General features: G+C 48.1%; 3 protein-coding genes across 9 annotated transcripts in view; 2 read left to right on the forward strand and 1 right to left on the reverse strand.

The window, feature by feature from the left end:
- The first annotated feature begins 2303 nt into the window (after positions 1–2303).
- NFE2 (nuclear factor, erythroid 2) lies at positions 2304–9914 on the forward strand. 2 transcript variants are annotated; one of them, XM_081250197.1, is made up of 3 exons: positions 2304–2498; positions 7295–7463; positions 8614–9913. In XM_081250197.1, exons 2-3 carry the CDS (start codon positions 7350–7352, stop codon positions 9613–9615), a joined length of 1116 nt encoding a protein of 371 aa, XP_081106323.1. In that variant the 5' UTR covers positions 2304–2498; positions 7295–7349; the 3' UTR covers positions 9616–9913. The 2 variants fall into 2 exon arrangements, with proteins under 2 accessions (XP_081106323.1, XP_081106324.1); XM_081250198.1 differs by lacking the exon at positions 2304–2498 and adding an exon at positions 6519–7085 and having other exon boundaries at positions 8614–9914.
- A 2507-nt stretch (positions 9915–12421) lies between these two features.
- HNRNPA1 (heterogeneous nuclear ribonucleoprotein A1) lies at positions 12422–18923 on the reverse strand. Of its 5 annotated transcripts, XR_014017083.1 has the most exons (12): positions 18784–18923; positions 18110–18226; positions 17695–17841; positions 17338–17548; positions 17148–17240; positions 16969–17061; positions 16644–16718; positions 16285–16434; positions 15586–15741; positions 15248–15313; positions 12775–12845; positions 12422–12555 (listed from the first exon to the last, which is right to left on the reverse strand). XR_014017083.1 is itself a non-coding variant. In XM_081249387.1 (11 exons), exons 1-10 carry the CDS (start codon positions 18796–18798, stop codon positions 15258–15260), a joined length of 1113 nt encoding a protein of 370 aa, XP_081105513.1. In that variant the 5' UTR covers positions 18799–18923; the 3' UTR covers positions 12422–12555; positions 15248–15257. The 5 variants fall into 5 exon arrangements, 4 of the variants coding, with proteins under 4 accessions (XP_081105513.1, XP_081105512.1, XP_081105515.1 ...); XM_081249387.1 differs by lacking the exon at positions 12775–12845; XM_081249386.1 differs by lacking the exons at positions 12422–12555; positions 12775–12845 and adding an exon at positions 14306–15013.
- A 553-nt stretch (positions 18924–19476) lies between these two features.
- Positions 19477–21082, forward strand: part of CBX5 (chromobox 5) — a 36170-nt gene continuing 34564 nt past the window's right edge. Inside the window, exon 1 of one of the 2 annotated variants that reach the window (XM_081248330.1) lies at positions 19477–19617. The gene's annotated coding sequence lies outside the window, so the exon portion shown is untranslated. The remainder of the gene's footprint in view (positions 19618–21082) is intronic. The other variant, XM_081248329.1, reaches the window with a different exon arrangement.

Here is a 21082-nt window from a genome sequence, read left to right on the forward strand (position 1 = left end):
CCTGGCCCGTCGCCTAAATGAGGGCTGTCTGTTCACTTAGCTCAGCCTGCACGACCATGCCTGTTCCCGCAAACAAGTAAACTGCTTCAAACACATCTATGACCTGCGCACAGGATGAAATACAACCTCCCTAGTTTAACTTTCAAGACTTTACTATCTAGCCCCAGTCAAATTTCCCAGGCTTACCTTTTACTACTTCCTACCTCACACCCCATCCTAGGAAACCCCAAAATACTCCTCTGTGTTTGATGCCTCTATGTCTTCACACCTTTGTTTGGAATACCCTTCTCCCCTTCTTTTCCTGGTGAACCCTGAGTCATTCTCCACAGCCCAGCTCAATTGTCATCTCCTCGTGAAGCCGGCTCTGAATTTCACCAGCAGCAGTTCAGCTCCATAGCACTTTATATAGACCTTTACTACTGGAATTCCCTGCCTAGACTGTTAATGAGGACACAGACTATGTCTTATTCATCTTTGTGTTCCTGGAGTAGGAAACATGGTAGATACACAATAAATATTTGTTGAATGAATGAATGAATGAGTAGACACTCAGTAAATATCCATTCATTCATTGAACAACTTGTGTTATCCATAATTGTATCAGCAATGCCACAAATAGCGTCCTGAACTGGTAGCTTTCATTCAGTAAATGTTTGTTGACTAGCTGTAACCCGATATCATTACTGAATCAGTCACAAGTGTGACTGTCTCCACCCCTCATCCCCTCTGAGGGGCCCAAATAAGTATATAAATGAGAAAGCTATCTGAATGCTCATGTATGTGACCCAGATTCATACCCAGGTCATCAAGAGATTCTGAACCCACTTGTAACATGCAATGAAGCCAGGGGTCACCTCCTGCCCTACACAGATCATACCTGTAGAATTATGATCTCCTGGGATGGGGATGGAATTCAAAACACTGAACCATGGGTTTGGCATGGGTGTTGATCAAACCCACACACACAGGCTGCAAGGAGGCTGCAAAGAGGCGGGTATCACATTGCCTCTTGAGTTGCTTGGTTGGGTTATTGGGTTGTGGGGGTGGTGCTGAGAGAGAACTGGGGCGGCCGACATAGTGGTGGAATGGTGGGGACACTTGGAAGACTCCCAGAAGCTATTCTTCACCAACGGGGACAGAATATTTTCATTATTTTAATAGTGAACGCAACCCTATATGAGAATGCTGGCTGAATGCCTGCTCTGCCTTAGGGTGGCACCTGCCTGCCTCCCCAGTTTTTAACTGTTTCCAATTTAACTTGAACATCATAAGAAGAAAAAATAGAAAAAAAAAGTGTAAGCTGCAGCTATAAGGAGTGAAGCTAGACATAGAAAGGACTTTTCTCAGATCTGAAAACCACTAAAAGCTAGGAGGAAGCAAGGCTTTTCTCCTAGTCTCTGCAGAGAGATCTGTTTGGCCTGGCACTTGGGTTGTGAGTTTGAGGCAAATGGATGAATGAGTGACTTCTGGGGTGTACTTACTGGCCTGCCCCAGAGCTGCTGTGGGTGCTGGGGGATGGACCTGATATCCTACACACGTGTCCTGGTCTGTCCAGTGTATGTGGCTGCCATGTGGCTGGGGTGCCTTGCCTGGAAGAAAGGACAGAGGGCATCTAGGGTCCCCTTTAAGGGAGGTGAATAATGTCCCTGCCGGGAGCCTCCCCCACCCCCAACTCCCCTCACACACTGACAACAAACCTGTCCAAGAAAGAGGCCTTTGTCCTAGGACATCTGAGGCTGCAGGGGGAGGGGAGAAGGCTACAGGTGAAAGGACACATCAAAGCAGCCGGCCCCTCCTCCCCCCAAAAGCTCCCCTACCCCTTGCCCAGAACCCAGGCTTTCCTGAAATAAAAGCAGTGCCCTGAATGCCCACCTTCCTAACAGCTGGGATGCTAGACATCTGGTCCTTTTCTTCAGCTGCCCTCCACCTTGCCAGGACTCAGTTTCCCTGTCCCTAAGAGAGTCAAGGGGGCAAAGGGAAGGAGGTTACAACTTGTATAAAGTCTAGAGGTCACTCTGCCACGGATCATCAGGTTGGAATCCATCAGATGCAAGGGAGAAACGCAAAGCTGGCTGGACTCCTGGGCTCAAAAGGAGGGCTGGGAGAGGCTTGGAGCCATGTGTACCCCCGCTGGCTGGGAGCAAGGTGGGGGTGGGGTGTGGGCAGAAACCACACCGGGCTCAAGTTTCCTCTCTTGGCCAGAAGGGGCAGGAGGAGAGGAGGGCCACGGGGAAAGGGGAGGGTTGGAGGAAGGACGGAGAACTCAGGCTGAGGGCTTCAGAGAGAAGGCTGGTGTGCCGGCCCCTGAGGTCCCCTCACTCGGGCCCGAGCCTACACACTGGGCGCTCAGCGATGGCCTGGGGGCAGGGCACGGCCCTCCCCGGTCCTCAGAGGTAGCAGGGATCCTCACCCAGAAGGTGTCAGCCCAGGCCCAGCCTCCCCAGAGACAGCACCCGGAGCCACATCTCTCTCCTCACCCTGCTTGGACCCTGCCACAGGTGCCTGAGGGGCAGGGTGGGAGGAGGATTCCAGGGGGATCCAGGGGCAAGCTGGGGAGGTGAAGGAGGCAGCGGGAGAAAATAAGCAACTTGCCGTGCATTCCTAGGAGATCTCAGACCTTTCCAGGCTGCCCCTGGTTTAGGAATTTGACATCTTTGGGAAGATGTCTTCTCTGGGAGAAGACCTAGATGGCTTTTTGAGCCCTCTGGGATTCTTGGGGTGAAAGGCTATGGATGGGGACCAGACAGTGGTCCCCTGAGGCATGCCTGAGGGGCTGGGGAGTGACACTGAGTAACCCTTCAGCAGGCTGGCTGCCCAGGGCAGCCAATAGACTCTCAGGTATATGGTACCATCCTTTTCCCTACTCCATTCTATCCCGCTGCCCTGTCCAGCCATCTGGGAGGTTTGGGGAAAGCTGAGAAATCCGAGATAGTGGATGCGTGGATTGCTGGGAAGGGTCGCTGCAGCAGGATGGGCTGCTAGGGGTAGGGGGTGCTGAGTTCTTACCTCCCTTTGCCCGTTCTCTTCTCTGGGCCTAGGGCAGTAGGGATCAGCTGGAACTGGAAGGGAGAGGAAGGCATCCCACCCCAGCATAGTTTCTTTTGACTGGAAATCTTGGCAGCTTGGGAGGTAGAGGGCTGGGAAACAGTGGAAGAGAAGAGGTCAAGTATCACATCTGCTGGGGCTGAGATTCTCTAGTCACTGGCCCCCGAAGGACTGGAGTTGGGGGTCTAGTGACCAAGTGACAGGATGGCAGAAACTTGTCCCTGTCTCCCTTGTTCCATGAACCTGTTTGAGTCATGTATGCCCCCAGGAGACTGAATCTTACTGTGATCAAAACTACCGCCCCTACCCCGCTCACTCTCCCTCCCCACCTCTCTCCCCTTTTCCCTCCATGCTATTTCTTTCTCTCACTTCTGTGTGCCTCTCCCTCCTTGGGGATTCTTCCGAATCTTTCTAAATAGGCTGCTCATCTGCCACATCACACCCCAAGTTTTATTGATTCCTCCCCATCCTCTCCCTGCCTCTATTGACACCTGAAGAGGAGGGGTTGTCTAATAAGCCTCAGTACACGGTCCCAGACAAACAACAACAACAGTGTCCCAGAGGCAAGCCCTTTCTCTGTCTCTCCCCCTTGTCAAGGTGTTAGAGCCCTGGGCTGCAGATGAGGCCAAATATCTTCCTTTCCCCAGCATCCCTCCCCAAATGGTCCTCATTCTGTATACTGAAACATAAAGCTCCATGTCATTCTGTGTGTACTCAGGATTGTGATAAGATCTTTCTGGGTAATCCCATCAGGATGAGAGTAAAGAGGGTGGGTTATAGTCCCTGGAAATGATGTCCATCCTACCTGATGTGCAATGCTGGGGAGCAAGATGCCTGTGTGACCTCAAAGTGGGGGCTAAACTGGAAAGTGGGAACCGTCTGTTGTAAAAGAAAAGGGACACAGGGAGGCATGTTCCACTTTCTCAGTACCTCTTCAGCTTCTGTACCCTCTGTGATGTTCTATCTGATCCAATTCCGACTATACCCTCCTTCCTGAGCTATACCTCTGGCTGCCTGCCCCCTGGCCCGTCTTCAGGAAGGTAGACTCCTAAGACCTGTTGAAGGTAGACTTCTTGACCTTGCTTGTTGTATAGACCACCACCCATCTCTGAGTGTCTAGGGAAAAACAGACTATGCCTTTTTGGCCTGGTGCAAACTTGCCACTGCACCAGAGAGCTGGTTGGATTTGATCCTTAGGTTCTCCTTAACTGCTTCTTTCCTAACCTCCCGCCTCCCCCAGCAGCCCTCTGGATTCTCATTTCCCTGTCCCAGGGTGAGGGGAAGATTAAATTTCTGGTCTTTATGAGGAGGGGCTGATATCTAGTCTCAGAGACTAGGGCAGCCTAGAACCCAGCCTTGCCTGGGTCAAGGGTGTGAAGCTAGGAGAAGTCTGGAGATTACTTGCCAGGCACTCTTCTGGCTTTGCATTCTTTTAAGTCCATATGGTTGGACCAGTTTAGTAGTTTTCAAAGTAGAGTGGGCCTCTGGCATCAAAAACACCAGGCCACTTGTTAAAATGCTGATTGCTGGGTACCTGCGACTATGAATTCAATTCGATAGGTCCAGGGTGGCTTTCAGAATTCTGTATTTTCACAAGCACCCCAGGTGAATGCAGGCCACAATAAAGTTTGTGACTGCCTGAGCCAGATGCAATCTATTGTAAGGAGGTTCTCCAAGTCTGTCCCAATTTTTTTTTTTTTTTTTTGCGGTACGCGGGCCTCTCCCGTCGCGGAGCACAGGCTCCAGACATGCAGGCTCAGCGGCCATGGCTCACGGGCCCAGCCGCTCCGCGGCATGTGGGATCTTCCCGGACCGGGGCGCGAACCCGTGTCCCGTGCATCGGCAGGTGGACTCTCAACCACTGCGCCACCAGGGAAGCCCTCTGTCCCAATTTAATAAGAGAGTCTGAATAAGAAGCGATTTGCCCCAGATCATGCATCTGGAAGGCCAGAGAACCTGGTCTCCTGCCTCCTAGGGCAGGATCTTTGTACTGCACCTAAGAGTCAGATCCGGGAAACTATGAGGGGCAAAATGGGATATGGGATGTGTGTGTGTGTGTGTGTGTGTGTGTGTGTGTGTGTGTGAAGGACTGTGAGGCAAGAGTCATTGTCCCTGCCCCCTAAACCCCTTCTCCATTCACTTTGTCTTTGGGCAATTTCCGCCAGAACCTGGGTGGGGGAAGGTGGGGTTCCGGTGTTGAAATGGCATCCTGGACAGACATAAACACCCCACCCTCTGCCCACTTGCCAAGGGCCTGTGCCTATACCAACTCCCAGCTCTGGGGATGGCAATATAACAAGGGTTAGGGTTAGGGTTAGGGGGCAGGGGCTAGGGGAGATCCTCCTTCGAAAGGACAATTTAAAGTTCTCACCAATTTTGTGGTGAGTCAAAGAGTGGATCCCATATTAAATAGCTGTGATAGGCCAACCTTGTGGTGATCTAAGGTCATCCAGTCCTATGCTCTGTCCTTCTATAAGTCTCCCTCACCCACCCAGCCTGCCTGCCTTCACTTACATGGCAAAGGTAAGGTGTGGTGTCTGGCCCTAAGAGATCAGGAGGTCCTTGCCACATCTACTTGAAGTCTCATGCCAAAGGCAGGGAGAACAGATGAGGGTGAGATGGGTGTCAGGGAATAGGGAGGTGGGATGAGGAGAGAGGTTGACAGAGAGGAGAAGATGAAGGTGGGATGAGGGGTTGCTGAGAATGTTGAGCTATCCAAGTAGAGAGGGACCTCCAGGATCAACTTGTCTCATTCCCTGGTTTTACAAATGAGGAAACAGAGGCTCAGAGAAATGTGATGGCTTGCCCAACATCATGCTGCTGCTCTGTGGCAGAGCTGCAGCTAGAGCCCAGATCCAAAGAAAAGGGGATGGAGGGAAGTGTGTATTCAAGCCTCTAAAGAACTATTCCTTAGAAGAGAAAAGAGATTGAGATTCAGGACTTCCCTGGTGGCGCAGTGGTTAAGAATCCACCTGCCAATGCAGGGGACGTGGGTTCGAGCCCTGGTCAGGGAAGATCCCACATGCTGCGGAGCAACTAAGCCCGTGAGCCACAGCTACTGAAGCCCGTGCGCCTAGAGCCCATGCTCTGCAACAAGAGAAGCCACTGCAGTGAGAAGCTCGTGCACTGCCAACGAAGAGTAGCCCCCGCTCGCCACAACTAAAGAAAGCCTGTGCGCAGCAACGAAGACCCAGTGCAGCCAAGAATAAATTAAAAAAAAAAAAAAGAGTCTGAGATTCCACAGAAAGAGTTGATTGATGTCGACCGCCAATAGAGTCTCATCTTATGGAGACATGGGAGCAGGATTGGGAAGGCGCCTGGAAGGTGGGATAGGCTAGTAGAGTCGGCAACTCTAGGTACCAGACCTGACTCTGCTATTTATCAGCTTGAGTCTCAACTTCTGAATGGAACTTACAGGATCTTTGTGGAAATCAATCTCATAAACGAGTGCTTATAAACTACCAGCCCGGTTCTCGACAAATGCCAAATAAGTCTTTGCTGTGGTTATTCCATGACCTTTAGGAGAGAAAAGACCCCTGGTTGTGTGGAGTGGGGTATAGCCAAGATGACCCTCTGGGACACGGGGCAGAGGTCCAGTGTCTCCAGAGACCATTCCTCCTCTGCTGCCTGCTGCTGATAAAACTCTTATCTGGCCCAGGCAGGGGAGCCCAGGGCCAGGATAGGAGGAGAGGGCAGGGCTGCTATCAGTCACCAGGCCTGGGCCATATCTTAGAGAAGGGGAGGGGCTGTCTGCTTGTCTCTTCCCACAACACACTCCTTGGGGATCCCCAAACACTCACTCTCATCTTGGAAAGAAAAGACTGAGATCCTAAAAGTGAGGGCAGAGGAGGAGAGCAGGAGTGATCCCTGATGTTGCTGCAGGAAACAGGAAAAATAAAAAACACTGGATGATGTGACTTTTGCTCTGGCCAGTGATACAGTTTTGAGGAGTAAGAAGTAGGGGAAAGTGAAGGCATCTTGTCTGAAAAGAAGATAAAAACCTACTGTGCTCCCAAAGGAACTGCCTACAGCCATAGCAGGTGAGATAGAGACAACACGGCAGAAAAAGGCTTTCTAGCTTAAGGAGTTTGTCCGATGATGAGTACAGCATGAATGGGGGTAGGGTAGGGCGGGGAATGAGGCATCTCCTTCCCTCAGGTGAAGCTGGAGGGAGCCTCTCCATGGAGGAGGACAAAATTTCTGACCTGTGGCAGGAGAGGCCCTAACTCCTGTTTCTCCTTTGACACAGATTGCTGGGACCATTTGGGCTTTCAGGACCTTGGACCAGGCCCTGGCCCAGTAGGATGCCCCCGTGTCCTCCCCAGCAGAGCAGGAACAGGGTGACACAGTTGCCCACTCTGGAGCTGGGTGAGATGGAATTGACTTGGCAAGAGATCATGTCTATCACTGAGCTGCAGGTGAGTGGGGTTAGGGGGCAGGGCTGGGGGGAGGGAGAAGCAGAGAAACAGTGGGTCTGGCTGGGACTGAGGCCGGGGGCTGGAGCAAGCAGAGCCCAGGGTCTCAAGATGGAAATGTTCCAGGCACTGTAAAAGGAAGGGCTGGAGTCAGAGGGCGATCTGGATGGAAGATCAGAGCATTGAGGGGGAGGGAGCGTGGATGAGCAGGAGATAGGAGTGGTGGGGAAGGAAGGATCTGATTGGGGGTGTAAGCTCTCTTGGCAGTCACTCTGCTTACGTCTCTCTGCCCCACCTCCTGTACCGCCTTCCCTTCCTCACCTTCTTCTGTTCTGACCTCCTCCAATCCTGCCCATCTTCTTCCCTCATTTCCTCCCCCTGCCCTAAGCAGCAGGGTGGGGGGTGGGGGGGCCTTTCCCTCAGGTAGCAGAGCTGTAGTTCTGACCTTGGGAAGGGGGGTCAGACTATGCCAGGGTCCTCTCCTCCTGCTAGTTGGACAAAGGGGTGTCTGTTGGCCTAACAATGATGCCTTTGTCCCCAGCTGGGCTGGAGCAGGGTGGCTCCCCGACGTGGGTTGGGGGCCCTTTTCCAGCACGTTCTCTCCTCCTCTCTGCACCTGGGCAGGGACGGAGGGACTGAAGGGGTGAGGGCAGAGCTTGTGCCGGCTCCCCAAGGTAACTCTCAGCCCCAGACCTGGCTCTGTGCCCACCCCCTTCTCTTTCCTGCCACCATGCCTGGGCCCTACAGCAGCTCCCTCTGCTGGGCACCCAGGGCATGGCCAGGGTCTGAACTTGACCCTTTGACCCTAGATAGGGGCAGCAGGAAGAGGGTTCGGAGGGTCATCATGGAGACACTCCTTGTCTTCCTGAAGGAAATAAAGGGACATGAGCCATTTCAATACAGTAAGAACTTCTCCTGAAGAGGAGGGGATTCCATAATTGTTGCGTGACTTCCCTTCTTGTTTAAGCCGCTTTCCTCGTGAACAAACTGTATCACAACTTTGCCAGAAGCTTTCAATGATACTCAGCACCGTTCTCTTCCCTTGTGATTATCTCACTGGGTCTTTCAGCGGGACCCAGTTTGGTTCTGAGAGAGAGCTGGTTTCTTCTCTTCCTCAGCCTGTCTCCAAACCTTTTGGTGTCTTTTCTTGCAGGGCCTAAACGCTCCAAGTGAGCCATCCTTCGAGCCCCCGGCCCCATACCCTGGGCCCCCGCCGCCTCCAAGTTACTGCCCCTGCTCAATCCACCCGGAGGCTGGCTTTCCCCTTTCTTCACCACCTTATGAGCTCCCAGCACCCACATCTCATGTCCCAGATCCCCCATACTCCTATGGCAACATGACCATACCAGCCTCCAAGCCACTGACCCTCTCGGGCCTGCTCAGTGAGCCCCTCCCAGACCCCTTGGCCCTCCTGGACATTGGGTTGTCAGCGGGGCCATCCAAGCCCCAAGAAGACCCAGAATCCGACTCAGGATTATCCCTCAACTATAGTGACGCTGAATCTCTTGAGCTGGAGGGGACGGAGGCTGGTCGGCGTCGCAGCGAGTACGTAGAGATGTACCCAGTGGAGTACCCCTACTCACTAATGCCCAACTCCTTGGCCCACCCCAACTATGCCTTGCCACCTGCCGAGAACCCCTTAGCCTTAGAGCCCTCCTCGGGCCCCGTGCGGGCCAAGCCCACTGCACGGGGGGAGGCGGGGAGTCGGGACGAGCGTCGGGCCCTGGCCATGAAGATCCCCTTCCCTACGGACAAGATCGTCAACTTGCCAGTAGATGACTTCAACGAGCTGTTGGCACGGTACCCGCTGACGGAGAGCCAGCTGGCACTAGTCCGGGACATCCGAAGGCGGGGCAAGAACAAGGTGGCCGCCCAGAACTGTCGCAAGAGAAAGCTGGAGACCATCGTGCAGCTGGAGCGGGAACTGGAGCGGCTGGGCAGTGAGCGGGAGCGGCTCCTCCGGGCCCGAGGCGAGGCCGACCGGACCCTGGAGGTCATGCGCCAACAGCTGACGGAGCTGTATCGTGACATTTTCCAGCACCTGCGGGATGAGGCAGGCAACAGCTACTCCCCTGAAGAGTATGCATTGCACCAGGCTGCTGATGGGGCCATCTTCCTGGTGCCCCGGGGGACCAAGATGGAGGCCACAGACTGAGCTGGCCGGAGGGGTGGGACTGGTGATGGAGGTTTCCTTCATTCTCTTCTGATAAAGGTACTCCCCAACCGTGAGGCCCAGAAGGAGCTGAGTTCTGTAGACCAGGAGGGACCACAATGGGAAACCTGGCATTTGGAAGGTCCAAGGTGTGTTCAGTGAGGCTTGCCTGGAGGCGAGGATGTGAGGGGAGGGCTGGAATCTCTCTTCCGTGATTCAGTTTCCCAGGTCTCCAATCTCTTGTTTGAGCTTTGGTATATAAAGCACTCTACAGAAATAGCTTTCCGCTGTGTCTTCCTTCTCGAGGGAGGGTGATGAAGGGGGTGCCCCTCAGAGCTTACTGCCTGTTGGTGGCAGGGAGGTAGTTCTGCTGAGCTTGCTTCTTTCCCCTACAGCTCTGTATGAGGACGGGACACATTACGACACTTGGGCCTGAGCAGTGTGATATCTACCACCTTCACTCCCCTTCTCAGAGCCAGGGGCCATGGATGATTTGAGGAACCGCACCTTCTCGGGTGGCCCCCTATTTATAGAGCTGGGATTGCTGCCAGAGCCAGCCAGACCCTCTGTGAGAGGTCCCTGAGTGCTAGGCCACTCCTTTTTCAAAGTTGGGGGCACTGGAAATCCTAGAAAGCCCACAGGCCCTTTTCTCCTCCTCATGCCTGCTTCTACGGGGCTCCCTCAGCCTGGGTCCTGGTATGCCAGAGCTCTCTCAGAAGACTGAGTGAGCTGCTCTTGATTGGAACGAATTTGATTGGACACCCAAGTTTCAGGGGATTTCACACCCAGGTCTTGGTACCAAGTCTGCTCCACAGTGGAGCACAGTATGCATTTCAGTGAAATCTTCCATCTCCCTGGTTACATTAGACAGATGTTACCCAATTCTTGTTTTGGTGCCTCCGCCCCCCTTTCTAGATCCATGAAGATCTAGGGCCTTTTCTTTTTTCGCGGGCCTCTCACTGTTGTGGCCTTTCCCGTTGCGGAGCACAGGCTCTGGACGCCCAGGCTCAGCAGCCATGGCTCACGGACCTAGCCGCTCCGCGGCATGTGGGATCTTCCCGGACCGGGGCACGAACCCGTGTCCCCTGCATCAGCAGGCGGACTCTCAACCACTGCACCACCAGGGAAGCCCTAGGGCCTTTTATTAGTATATTTTTTCTTAGAACACGACTAAGTTTCAGAATTCTTAGCCACATGGATCAAAGTCCAATCAAACCTCCTCCAAACACCTTCATCTCCTTGCTTGGAATTGGGGTGGTTCCCACTCTTCCCAACCACTAATTATATAAATTACCTCTGGCGTATTTTGCTTCTTTACACTTCTATTCAATTTTACTAGCTCCATTTCAATAGAGAAACCTCACTTCCAAGTTCTGATATTCATTACAGTTGTGAGACAAAAAAGCAGACGTAAGTGATCAAAGTGGAATCTTCATGCCTACAGATTCAGAAAAAAAGTGGTCTCTAGGGAATGAAAGCTTCCTATTTCTAATAGATCTGAAGACAGTCCAACCTGTCAACTTTCCAAAAACCTGAACATGTGGGATCAAGTAGTAATGAGATTAGTTGTGAAGTAGTGAGATTAGTTTAGTTGTTCCATTTGATTAGTTCGCTTAAAGGATTTCAGAATGAAGTTTTTCATTCTAACCAAACTCACAAAGATGGTTAATTCAGAGGCAAATTTAAACATTCATTCATTCAACCAATATTTACTAGGCACCCAATAAGCTTAGGTATCGTTCTAGGCATTGGAGATAGTGAACAGGAGACACTCCTCATGGAGTACACTGTAGCGGGGAAGACCCTCAGATACACATATTTATAACAGTACCTAAGGCCAAAGACGGAAGGGTGGTCACAAGAATTTGAACAAGGTAATTATATTCCTACAGGTTATTTCCTCATTTAAAAAATAGGGAATTTACTTTTTAGCAAACTGGTAGCCTCAGTTATTCTATCCCTCCAAACCATTGTTGTATCAATCAGAGAAGCCTCATTCAGTAAATGGAGATTCTTACTTGTAATTCTGGTAGTAAAATAACTGACCTATGGTTTCACACACTTCATTCCCTTTCATCAAGGATGGAAATTGAGGCTAGATAATGACCTTTCCTGAGGATGGTAGAAAAAAATATAAGCACTTCCTAGAGTTCAACTATTGCTTTAAAATATTTTTAGGTTCATTACCTTTGAGAACTTCCTTTACCTTCTTACCCTTGGCTCAATATTTTTGAAGCCTGAAATAGCTGACCAATTTAATATTTATTCACCAAAGATGAAATCCACTATGCCCCTCAGGAACTGACCACTATGCCCCTCAGGAACTGAACAGATGAGACTCAAATTCAACAGCATCTGCCGGCCTTTACTACACCTTGATTTTCCCTTGCCAGGAGAGCTACAAAAAAGACCCGCTCAAGTGGAGCAGTAGCGAACAGCTCACTCCTAACCGGGTCAAGATTTACTCCTGCAGCGAAAAGAAAACCAGTTCCTCTGATTTCGCTAAACCATGGATGCTGATGGGACAAACTTTAATATAGTAATACACAGTATTAGAATCACATAAAACCAACCCAGTACTTCCTCCATCTGAATTAACACGCGGCTATGCTTAGAACATTTATAACGCAGTTTTCTTTCAACAGCTTACAGTGACTACAGGGAAAAACACTGGTAAGGAATGAGGGTAAAATTCTTCTGGTTTACCATTAACTCCTTGTACTTCCCGTTCTCAAACTTGGTCTAGTAAAGAATATGCATTATCTCAAGTTATTTAACATAAACATCATGAAGACACAGAAAACAAGAATCAAAACCAAGTTAAACGCATTTTATTTTTAAAAAGTCCATTCACAAAATTGAATGATTAATTCAAGCTGCACAGCAGCTAATGACTACTGCATGGCAGTGAAAATGAAGTGCAAGGTCCTCATAAGGATGGTCCTGCAAAAAAGAAGAAAGTATATACATAAGCAGGTGAAAGATTCTACAATTACATCCATTCTCTTTACTGAGAATCCAATTGCTTTAATAGCTTTTTGCTGGCTACAGTCTGTTAGATCAGATAATAGAACAAATTATGAGATCTTACTTTAAGTTCTGAGGCACAGCCTGGCATTTTACTTTAGGAATACTAAGCACTGTTACTTTATAAAAACCTACCTTTTAGCCATGAGCTTGAACTGGAATTTTGTTTTTTAAGAGTTGCTAAGCCTGTAGTAGCACACTCCTCCCTAGAAAAGTAAACAGCCTTTAGAACTAGCTTTTCTCAGAGACAAGTTCCATCTCAGGCTAAACCCTCCCACGCCCCCCACTAATGGTCCACCCACCCTCCCACCAGCATTCTGGGGAAGATTCTAATACATTACTTTGAGCCATTGTTTTAAGTTAATAGGTCAAAAGAAGATAGGAAATATAGAAATTAAAGGGTGAAAATGTATCACTGTAGAATTAATTAAAGTGCTTGCTTCCTTCAGTTGGGAGCCACCAAGAGCAGGGTGTCAACTTAAAGCAATTCATTTCCAGAAAAACCAAGTTCAGCTTAACTGGACTAGTTTTGGCTCAATATATTAAAGAAAATATAAGAGAAAGCCGGATTTTAGAGAGCTATATGGATGTAAGTAAAATCTGTTCTTACCTACCAGCATAGCAATAAAACCTTTTCTCCTGGTTCTGACTGCTAGTCCTAAGAGTCAGGTGTGCCTTACTCTTGTCTGCCTCCTTCCTTGCGATGGTCACTGAAACTTCACTCCCTCCTAGCTTTCATGGAGCGTGCCGTGGCCTGCCCCTGGCTTATCTGTACTCCACATACCACAAGTGTCTACTCTCAGCTGTAGAGTGTCTGACCTCGGAGCCATTCGCGCTATACTTGCTAGCAGTTCCTAGTAGCTGAACATCTCTCCTGGATCTTTAAAGGCATTGTCACGAATCCTGAGGTATCTGCAAACTCCCTCAATAGTTAAGGTTCCACCTGCCATTGCAAACTCAGCCAGTATCAAGCCCATGGAACTATTACCCACGCTTTCCCACCCACCTCCACCTCCCAACCAACCCCACCCAACCCCCTCCCCAAACTTCCAAGTAACACACCCATGGGATGGAATACACAGTCCTAGTGATAAACAAATCTCTATTCTACTAAGTACAATGGCACTGAAATTGAGGGTACCAAAGGGAGGGCTCAAAGGAAGCTATGTACAAATAACAATGATTGGATATTAAGTAAACTGTTATAAAGGTTTAGAAATCATTTTCTATACAATCAGCATCTTAGAATGTTTGTGTCATCTTGTGCCGTATTTAAAGGAAAACTGCAGTTAGCATGAATTAAAGTAGATAATATGGCTCCTCACCGTAACAACTTTTTATCTCCATACAGATAATTACTAGTGTTGTCAATCCATAAACCCATATAAAGACCCACCCAACCAGAACAAAAACTGCAGTTTTCCTTTACTGTAAACCTGTTTTTGTGTTAAGAGTAAATTCCTTACTGGTACTGGTCAGTTTAAAAAGGTCTCCCCAAAACTTCTAATTTGTGGATTTATGGGGTGGCATTAGCCAGCATCTGGTTTCTATTCTCTGGCAGAGTTTTGAACTTGAATTGTGATAGAAGCATTCAACATTATCAGGGGTAGCGGGTAGGGAAGGTCCAAAGCTCTGCCAGTCCCAAATCCATACAGTTGTCATTCCATTCAAGAGGGTATTAAATTGTTTATTTATTACACATGATAATGGATGATACACAAGCTTCATTCCCATCTATATCTGGTACCATAATCCAATTTAGATATATTGCATAGGATATGCCAACAATCATATATTAATAATCAAAAAACTCCATCACTTGGCTTGGGTGACCCTTTTCACGGTGAACTCCAGGTCACAACGCAGTAACTGTCAGTTCCACTACACCAAGGTTTCGGAAGACAGTAGCTTCTCCACCAAAGCAGGTTGTAAATAAATTTTGAATGGAACCTGGCATCACCCTGAAGGAACTCTAACTTCACACTGTTGGGGTAGTTTACCAAAATGGCTTCAGAGTAGACTAACTTTACACAGCACATTTAAAAAAAAGACACATTTATTCAGCGTCATGATCAGACTATTACATTTAGCAATCAACAGCATGGGTGCAAAAAAAAAAAAAAATCTACATTAAAACCCTTTGTTGGAATGCTTTACACTTTCCACAGAACAGAAACTAAAATAACCTGTTATACAATTAGTCACAAATACAGTCCTCGAGTTTTGCCCATACACATGAGTATTGTCTAAAACATGTCTTCTTTGTAGCAGCTAGGCCCTGCCACCACTGTGCTTGGCTGAGTTCACAAATCTGTTGTAACCTGTAGCTTCCCTGTCACTTCTCTGGCTCTCCTCTCCTGCTAAGCTTTGTTTCCTGTTGAACAATATGGAATAAAGTTGTTAATCTAAACATATTAAGACTCAAGGCTACAATCCAATAGCAAGTTGTTTCCCACAAATTTTGCTGATCTGAATATTAACTTTATATCCACAATTTTACTGTAATTATAATGTTAACTATGTTTCACTGCTCAGCTACATTAGGGTTACTGTGTTCATTATCAATTACAAGAAAATTAAGTGAAAACCAAAAAAGGTGTTCACTTACCTGGCCGTAATCAAAACCTTCTGCCACTGCCATAGCTACTGCTGCTGCTGGAACCACCATAGCCACCTAAGAACAAATTTGTTCCCTTAGGCTTTAGAAGTATGAATAGTAACGGTAATGCTTTTATATGTGGGGCTTTCATATTTGTATTATATAAGTTCAAATTCACAAGTTTGGGCTCACATGATTTTCCTAACTGAACTACAAGTTACCAGTCACTTAAAATTTCCTCAAGATTTTAAATTGTCAGCTTTTTTCCTGCACCTGCATTGCCTAAAGGTCTAATATTTTCCTCAACGGTACTAGTTTAGCCCTCCCACACCACATATACACCATACCTTGGTTTCGGGGTTTGGCAAAGTATTGGCCTCCACCACCATAGGGGCCAGAACTTCTGCCTCCAAAGTTTCCTCCTTTCATGGGTCCAAAATTGGAAGATTGATTGTTGTAACTGCCAAAATCATTGTAGCTTCCACCACCTCCAAAATTGCTTCCTGAGAATGGAAAAGAAGGCCTTTATCTGTTACTCGGGGAAAATGATAAATTCTGGTGTTCTAAGTAAAAAAGTTGCTTGATCTGCCTTGCTCCCAAAACTGGTGGCTCCAATGTTTATCTTTGTATTTTATTCCTTTCTGGGCAAGGCATTCAGTTGAATAATCCAATAATTTAAAAAAATTTACCCAACTCACCACCGTATAGCAAACAATATATTCTCTTGCCTTGAAGACCTTTACCCATCCAGGGGCACAGCAAACACATGCTGGATACATCAACTAAGTGCCTAAGACCCCAAGAGTTAAGACACTAAATCCTGCTAGAATCTAATCTAATTCCAACTGAAGACACCACTATCCACTTATCCATCTATCTATTTTGGGAGTGAGGCGGCCCCAGCTTAAAGCTAGGAGGAGGTAGCATTGCAAGCCCGTTAAAAAAGTACCATGCAGCGTAACACACAAGCATCAAGTCCCCATATGGATAAACTCCAAAAGGCTAATCTAGCTATTGCACCAGTACTTGGATCACTGGATACCTACCACTACCACCGCCAAAGCCGCCTCCGCCTCCTCCGTTGTTATAGCTGTCACTCCCGCCATAGCCACTGCCCTGGTTTCCATAACCCTGTCCACCACTTCCATAGCCTCTGCTTCCTCCAGAGTAACCAGGGCCGCCTCCTCCATAACCACCTACAAGAATACAATTCTTCTCAATAAGACAAAAGTATTCAACAGTCAAATTCTGTGCTAGCATGACAGCTAAAGGCCTGCTCACAACATGCTATTAGGTCAGAATTGAGCTTATCATGCACTAGAGTTTTAGTCTCTATTAGCCTATTCTAAAGGTTGCCAAAACTTATATAATCTGTGGTTCCTTACATGAAACAAACAAAACTTACCATCATTACCAAATCCATTATAGCCATCCCCACTGCCACCATATCCACCACCACCACGGCTGCCACCAAAGCCACCTGGAGAAAAGCAGAATTAAAACAAACAAAAACCAGGTTTGAAGTATGTGGATCGCATACGAGTCACCCCCTTCTAAGTCTAAATTTTAGGAAGCATTAAATCAGTAAATTATTTCCGTATGCAAGACTAACTACCGGTTAGTGAGAAGCCAGAACTACATCTGGATTAAAATGTAACTTTGGATAAGACATCTGGGGGTAATTATAATTTTACCATTAACTCTCATTAGTAAACTATAACCACACAAACCTCGACCACTGAAGTTTCCTCCACGACCAAAGTTGTCATTCCCACCAAAACCACCTCCACGACCACCACCAAAGTTTCCAGAACCACTTCGACCTGAAGAGACAAGTTTTAAGTGTTAGGCTATACAAATTGGAATTACTCAAAATTATGTTTAAGGTTTAATTAAGTAACAAACTGACCTCTTTGGCTGGATGAGGCACTAGCCATCTCTTGCTTAGACAGGGCTTTCCTTACTTCACAGTTGTGGCCATTCACAGTGTGGTATTTCTGAACTGAAAAAATATGAAGATAAAGAAAACACCAACTCAGCATTTAGAATACAGCATGGATTTCAGAACCCTTAGCAAATGCCAGCTACCTGATACTTACTGACAATCTTGTCTACAGAGTCATGGTCATCAAAGGTTACGAAAGCAAAGCCTCTCTTTTTGCCACTGCCTCGATCAGTCATGATTTCAATCACTTCAATTTTCCCATACTGTTCAAAATAATCTCTTAGATGATGTTCTTCAGTGTCTTCTTTAATGCCACCAACAAAAATCTTTTTCACAGTTAAGTGGGCACCAGGTCTTTGAGAATCCTAACACGAAAAAAATTAGGTTAACTTATATTAACAAAACCTATCCCCAAGTTAAGAATTTTAAGTTTGCTACACCCCCAAATGTTAAGTCCCCCTAGTGGCACACTTCCAAATGACTAAAGGAAGGGGGGGGGAAGATCACTTACTTCTCTTGAGACGGCCCTCTTTGGTTCCACAACTCTTCCATCCACCTTGTGTGGCCTTGCATTCATGGCCGCATCCACCTCCTCCACAGTGGCATATGTGACAAACCCGAAGCCTCTGGAGCGTTTGGTGTTTGGATCCCTCATTACCTTTAATGTTTAATACGTGGTAAGACCCCAGAAGCTATTGTCTTTTCTACCTTAAGGCAACAGGAGACTTTATACCAACCCTTTGTCTGAAGTCCTTCAATTTCCCACTAACCATCTAAAGTTAATCTATTAATTGGGAGTTTTTTAATCAGTTAAAGCCACACCTTACTTAAAACTATAATCCCATTAGCATTCAGACGGTAAGTACAGCAAGCTAAGCCAAAGAAATCAACGAGTTCTACGGTCCTTTGTCTCTTTCAAGTCTTACCACACAATCTGTGAGCGTTCCCCACTGCTCAAAATGGCTCCTCAGACTCTCATCGGTTGTTTCAAAGCTCAAACCTCCGATGAAGAGCTTCCGCAGCTGTTCGGGCTCTTTGGGTGACTATGAGTAGGGGGAAAAAAAGCGGTAAGTAGGGCTATAACGCAAAACACCTTCCAGTTACAAGAACCAAAACTAAAACTAGATAGCAACGTACGAAACATTTATTGTTCCTTCTGGTCGCAGCAAGCCACGTGCTTCTCCGCACTGGGGGAGGCGGTATGTTGGGTGCTGGGTGGGCCGGGAGGCGCCGAACGCATGCGTCCCTCACTCCCTTCGACGCACGCGCAACAAAAGGACTAGGAGGGAGTACATCGCCAATATCGACTATAAATGCTCTTTAAGAAAGTCGCCCGCTGAGACAAGGTAAAAAAAACAGATTGAATGTGCTTAAGAGTTTTGCAAGGTGGACCGAGCCTGCGTGATAGCTAAGGGTTGCAGGACGGCAGCCTCATGGCGAAGAGGACAAAATGGCGACCTCAACTTAGGGAGGGGTAGGCCCTGGCAGCGACCGAAGAACTGCTGAACCGGCTGGGGCAAGCAGCCAAACCAGGCCGAACCCTACTGAACTAAGGAAGGCGCGAGAAAGAAAATTTAGCTGGAGAGAGCGTCCTACTCACCTCTGACTTAGACATGACGGCAGTGGAGGGGGGCGGGGGAGACGTTAACGATGCTTACTCGGCGGCGTCCACGAGCAGAAAGGAGTAATCTACCGAACGTATCTGCCAGCCTACCTTCGGCCTCGCTCTTTTATCCCGCCTCCTCGCTTTCAGCATTGGTAGACTCCGCCCCTGAGTAGCTCTGATTGGATATTTGAAATTGCTCCCCCTTACTATTGGTCTCTGATACTGCAGTGCGGTGTAACGTCATCCGTTTGGGCGTTCTACGCAGTCTCCACCCCTCGGGGGGGGTGTCTATGGGGTCCCGAGTAATATTATTCGTAAGTAGTCTGATTGGCTAGTCAGCCAATCATTCATGTTTGAATACACTTAGGGTATTTAGATAACTTTTTAATTCTCTACGCTACGAATTTTATCTTCAGCTCATCTGGCAAACCATGATTAATACTATGTATCAGAAACGTAGTTACCATGTAACAATTTTTTTTTTTTTGGCAGCGACTGCCTGCTGAGCGCATGTGTAGTAAAATGGCGAGTTTACGCAGGCGCGTTAAGAAGTTCCGCCTGGCGCTTGGAACACGTGAAATGGCGGGCAGGAGACAGCGGCGAACCTAAGGCGCCTGCGTAGTGGCGGGAGTTGGGCCCCTTTTTGCGCAGGCGTAATGGGCGGGGAAAGGGTCCAGTTCCAGGATTGGTCGCGCAGGCGCAGAGAAGGATCCGTTTTGGCGGGCGGTTGGCGTTGCGCAGAACGCGGCGGCAGCGGCGGCCTGTGGTCCGGCCTCACCACCGAGGAACAGGGGAGACGTTAGCGTGAGTGATCGGTCTCGATCCCGGGTAAGTGGCGGACAGTCTTGCCTACGCATACGAGGTCTTGAACCGACTCCAGTTGGCCCCGTTATTGTGTCAAATGAATGGACCGCGGGGTGGGGGCTAGTGAAGGGGGAGCGGTGGGTCCACCCAACCAATGGAAGAACAGGGGCGGGATGTTTTATCCCCGTAGTTTCTGTGGCGCTTTGCAGCCGAAGAGTTTGACTGGCGAGTGAATAGGCCAATTGGGCCCTCCTTTAGCTGCCGACTGACCGGTCCTTGGGCCATCGGTATGTAGGAGGCGGGCTTTCTCATCCTGAGCAGCGGCTCACTGAGCCAATGAGCACGAAGCGCGCGGTAGGTTGGGCTCCTCCAAGAGGCAGCGGTTTGACTCCAATGGGGGATGCGGCAGTCGGGCGGTTAAATGGATGGACCAAATCTGGAGCCAGTAGGCGGACAGCTTACGGAAAGCGCTCGGGCTGGCCGTCCAATCAGCGCTCCAGAAGAGGGAGGTCTTTGATTTGGGGATGCAAGGCTGGGGAGTCACTGCCTGCGATGGCGCGAGGGGGTGGGTATTTTATTCACAATGACTTGAACGAATCCTTTGGGTCTCTAGGCCACACACTTCTCTGGTAGGGAACCTGTAAGTTTACTCCTATATTTCTCGAGTTTGGCTTTATTTCCCTATGTAGGTACATCCCACCATCCTGCAATGTTTAGGTTTTGGGGGGTGCGGGCAACAAGGGAGGTCTTTTGACTTTGAGAACTCGCTTCTTAAGGAAGACGGACTTGAAATGTTAGAGCGAATAGGATAAATCTCTTTGTATTGTTGTGGAAAGGTACCCAAGAAAAATTAACATAATTGTAATAATGCATATTTTCACGGACAAAGAGATTTGTAAATCCATAGAAAAAGTTTTGGAAAGCTACATACCAAAGCGTGTTACCTCTAGGGATACAGTGGGATGGAGACAGGTCCGATTTCAAATGTTTAAATCTTTTCAGGGATAATAATTTGTGATTCAAGTTAAATTTAAAAGCCAATTGTTTTTGTGTTTTCAGTTATAAGCAAGTACTTCTCAACACCTCCTTACACCTCAAAAAAGTTCTATTTTTCCGTTAAGAACTAAGGTGATCCTCTGCTTAAAAATACAAATTTTAAAAAGGTAGCTTTTTTTGAGTACTTAGTATTGATACCTGCTAGGCATTATGCTAAATGCTTTGCAAGTATCATCCATGTCCCCAGTGCCTTTATCTTAGGCTCTTCTCTGGAACTTTTCTCTCCATATATATCTTTTTCTTTACACCATTACAGATCTCCTAAGCCCTTTCTGCTGTTCCATTGAGGATATCTGGATTTGGATAAAAAGGAAGTTGCTTAAGGAGGATGATACTTATAGGGTGTTGGAGACAGGAGGACTCATCCATCACCTGGGTTTTTTTTTGCCTTTTGATTATATTTCCTTCAAAGTATTTTATATGCAGTTCATAT

This window comes from Mesoplodon bidens (genome assembly GCF_964165515.1).
Source record: "Mesoplodon bidens genome assembly, chromosome: 11".
In the NCBI taxonomy this organism is placed as follows: Eukaryota; Metazoa; Chordata; class Mammalia; order Artiodactyla; family Ziphiidae; genus Mesoplodon; species Mesoplodon bidens.

What these genes read in the sequence shown, in the direction of transcription:
- NFE2 (XM_081250197.1), top strand. Translation starts at nt 7,350, where the DNA reads ATGCCCCCGTGTCCTCCCCAGCAGAGCAGGAACAGGGTGACACAGTTG. An exon ending in TGTCTATCACTGAGCTGCAG is followed by an intron (nt 7,464 to 8,613) that starts GTGAGTGGGGTT and finishes CTTTTCTTGCAG; the next exon opens with GGCCTAAACGCTCCAAGTGA.
- HNRNPA1 (XM_081249387.1), bottom strand. An exon ending in CTCTGTAGACAAGATTGTCA is followed by an intron (nt 17,241 to 17,337) that starts GTAAGTATCAGG and finishes ATATTTTTTCAG; the next exon opens with TTCAGAAATACCACACTGTG. An exon ending in TGCCTCATCCAGCCAAAGAG is followed by an intron (nt 17,062 to 17,147) that starts GTCAGTTTGTTA and finishes TTGTCTCTTCAG; the next exon opens with GTCGAAGTGGTTCTGGAAAC.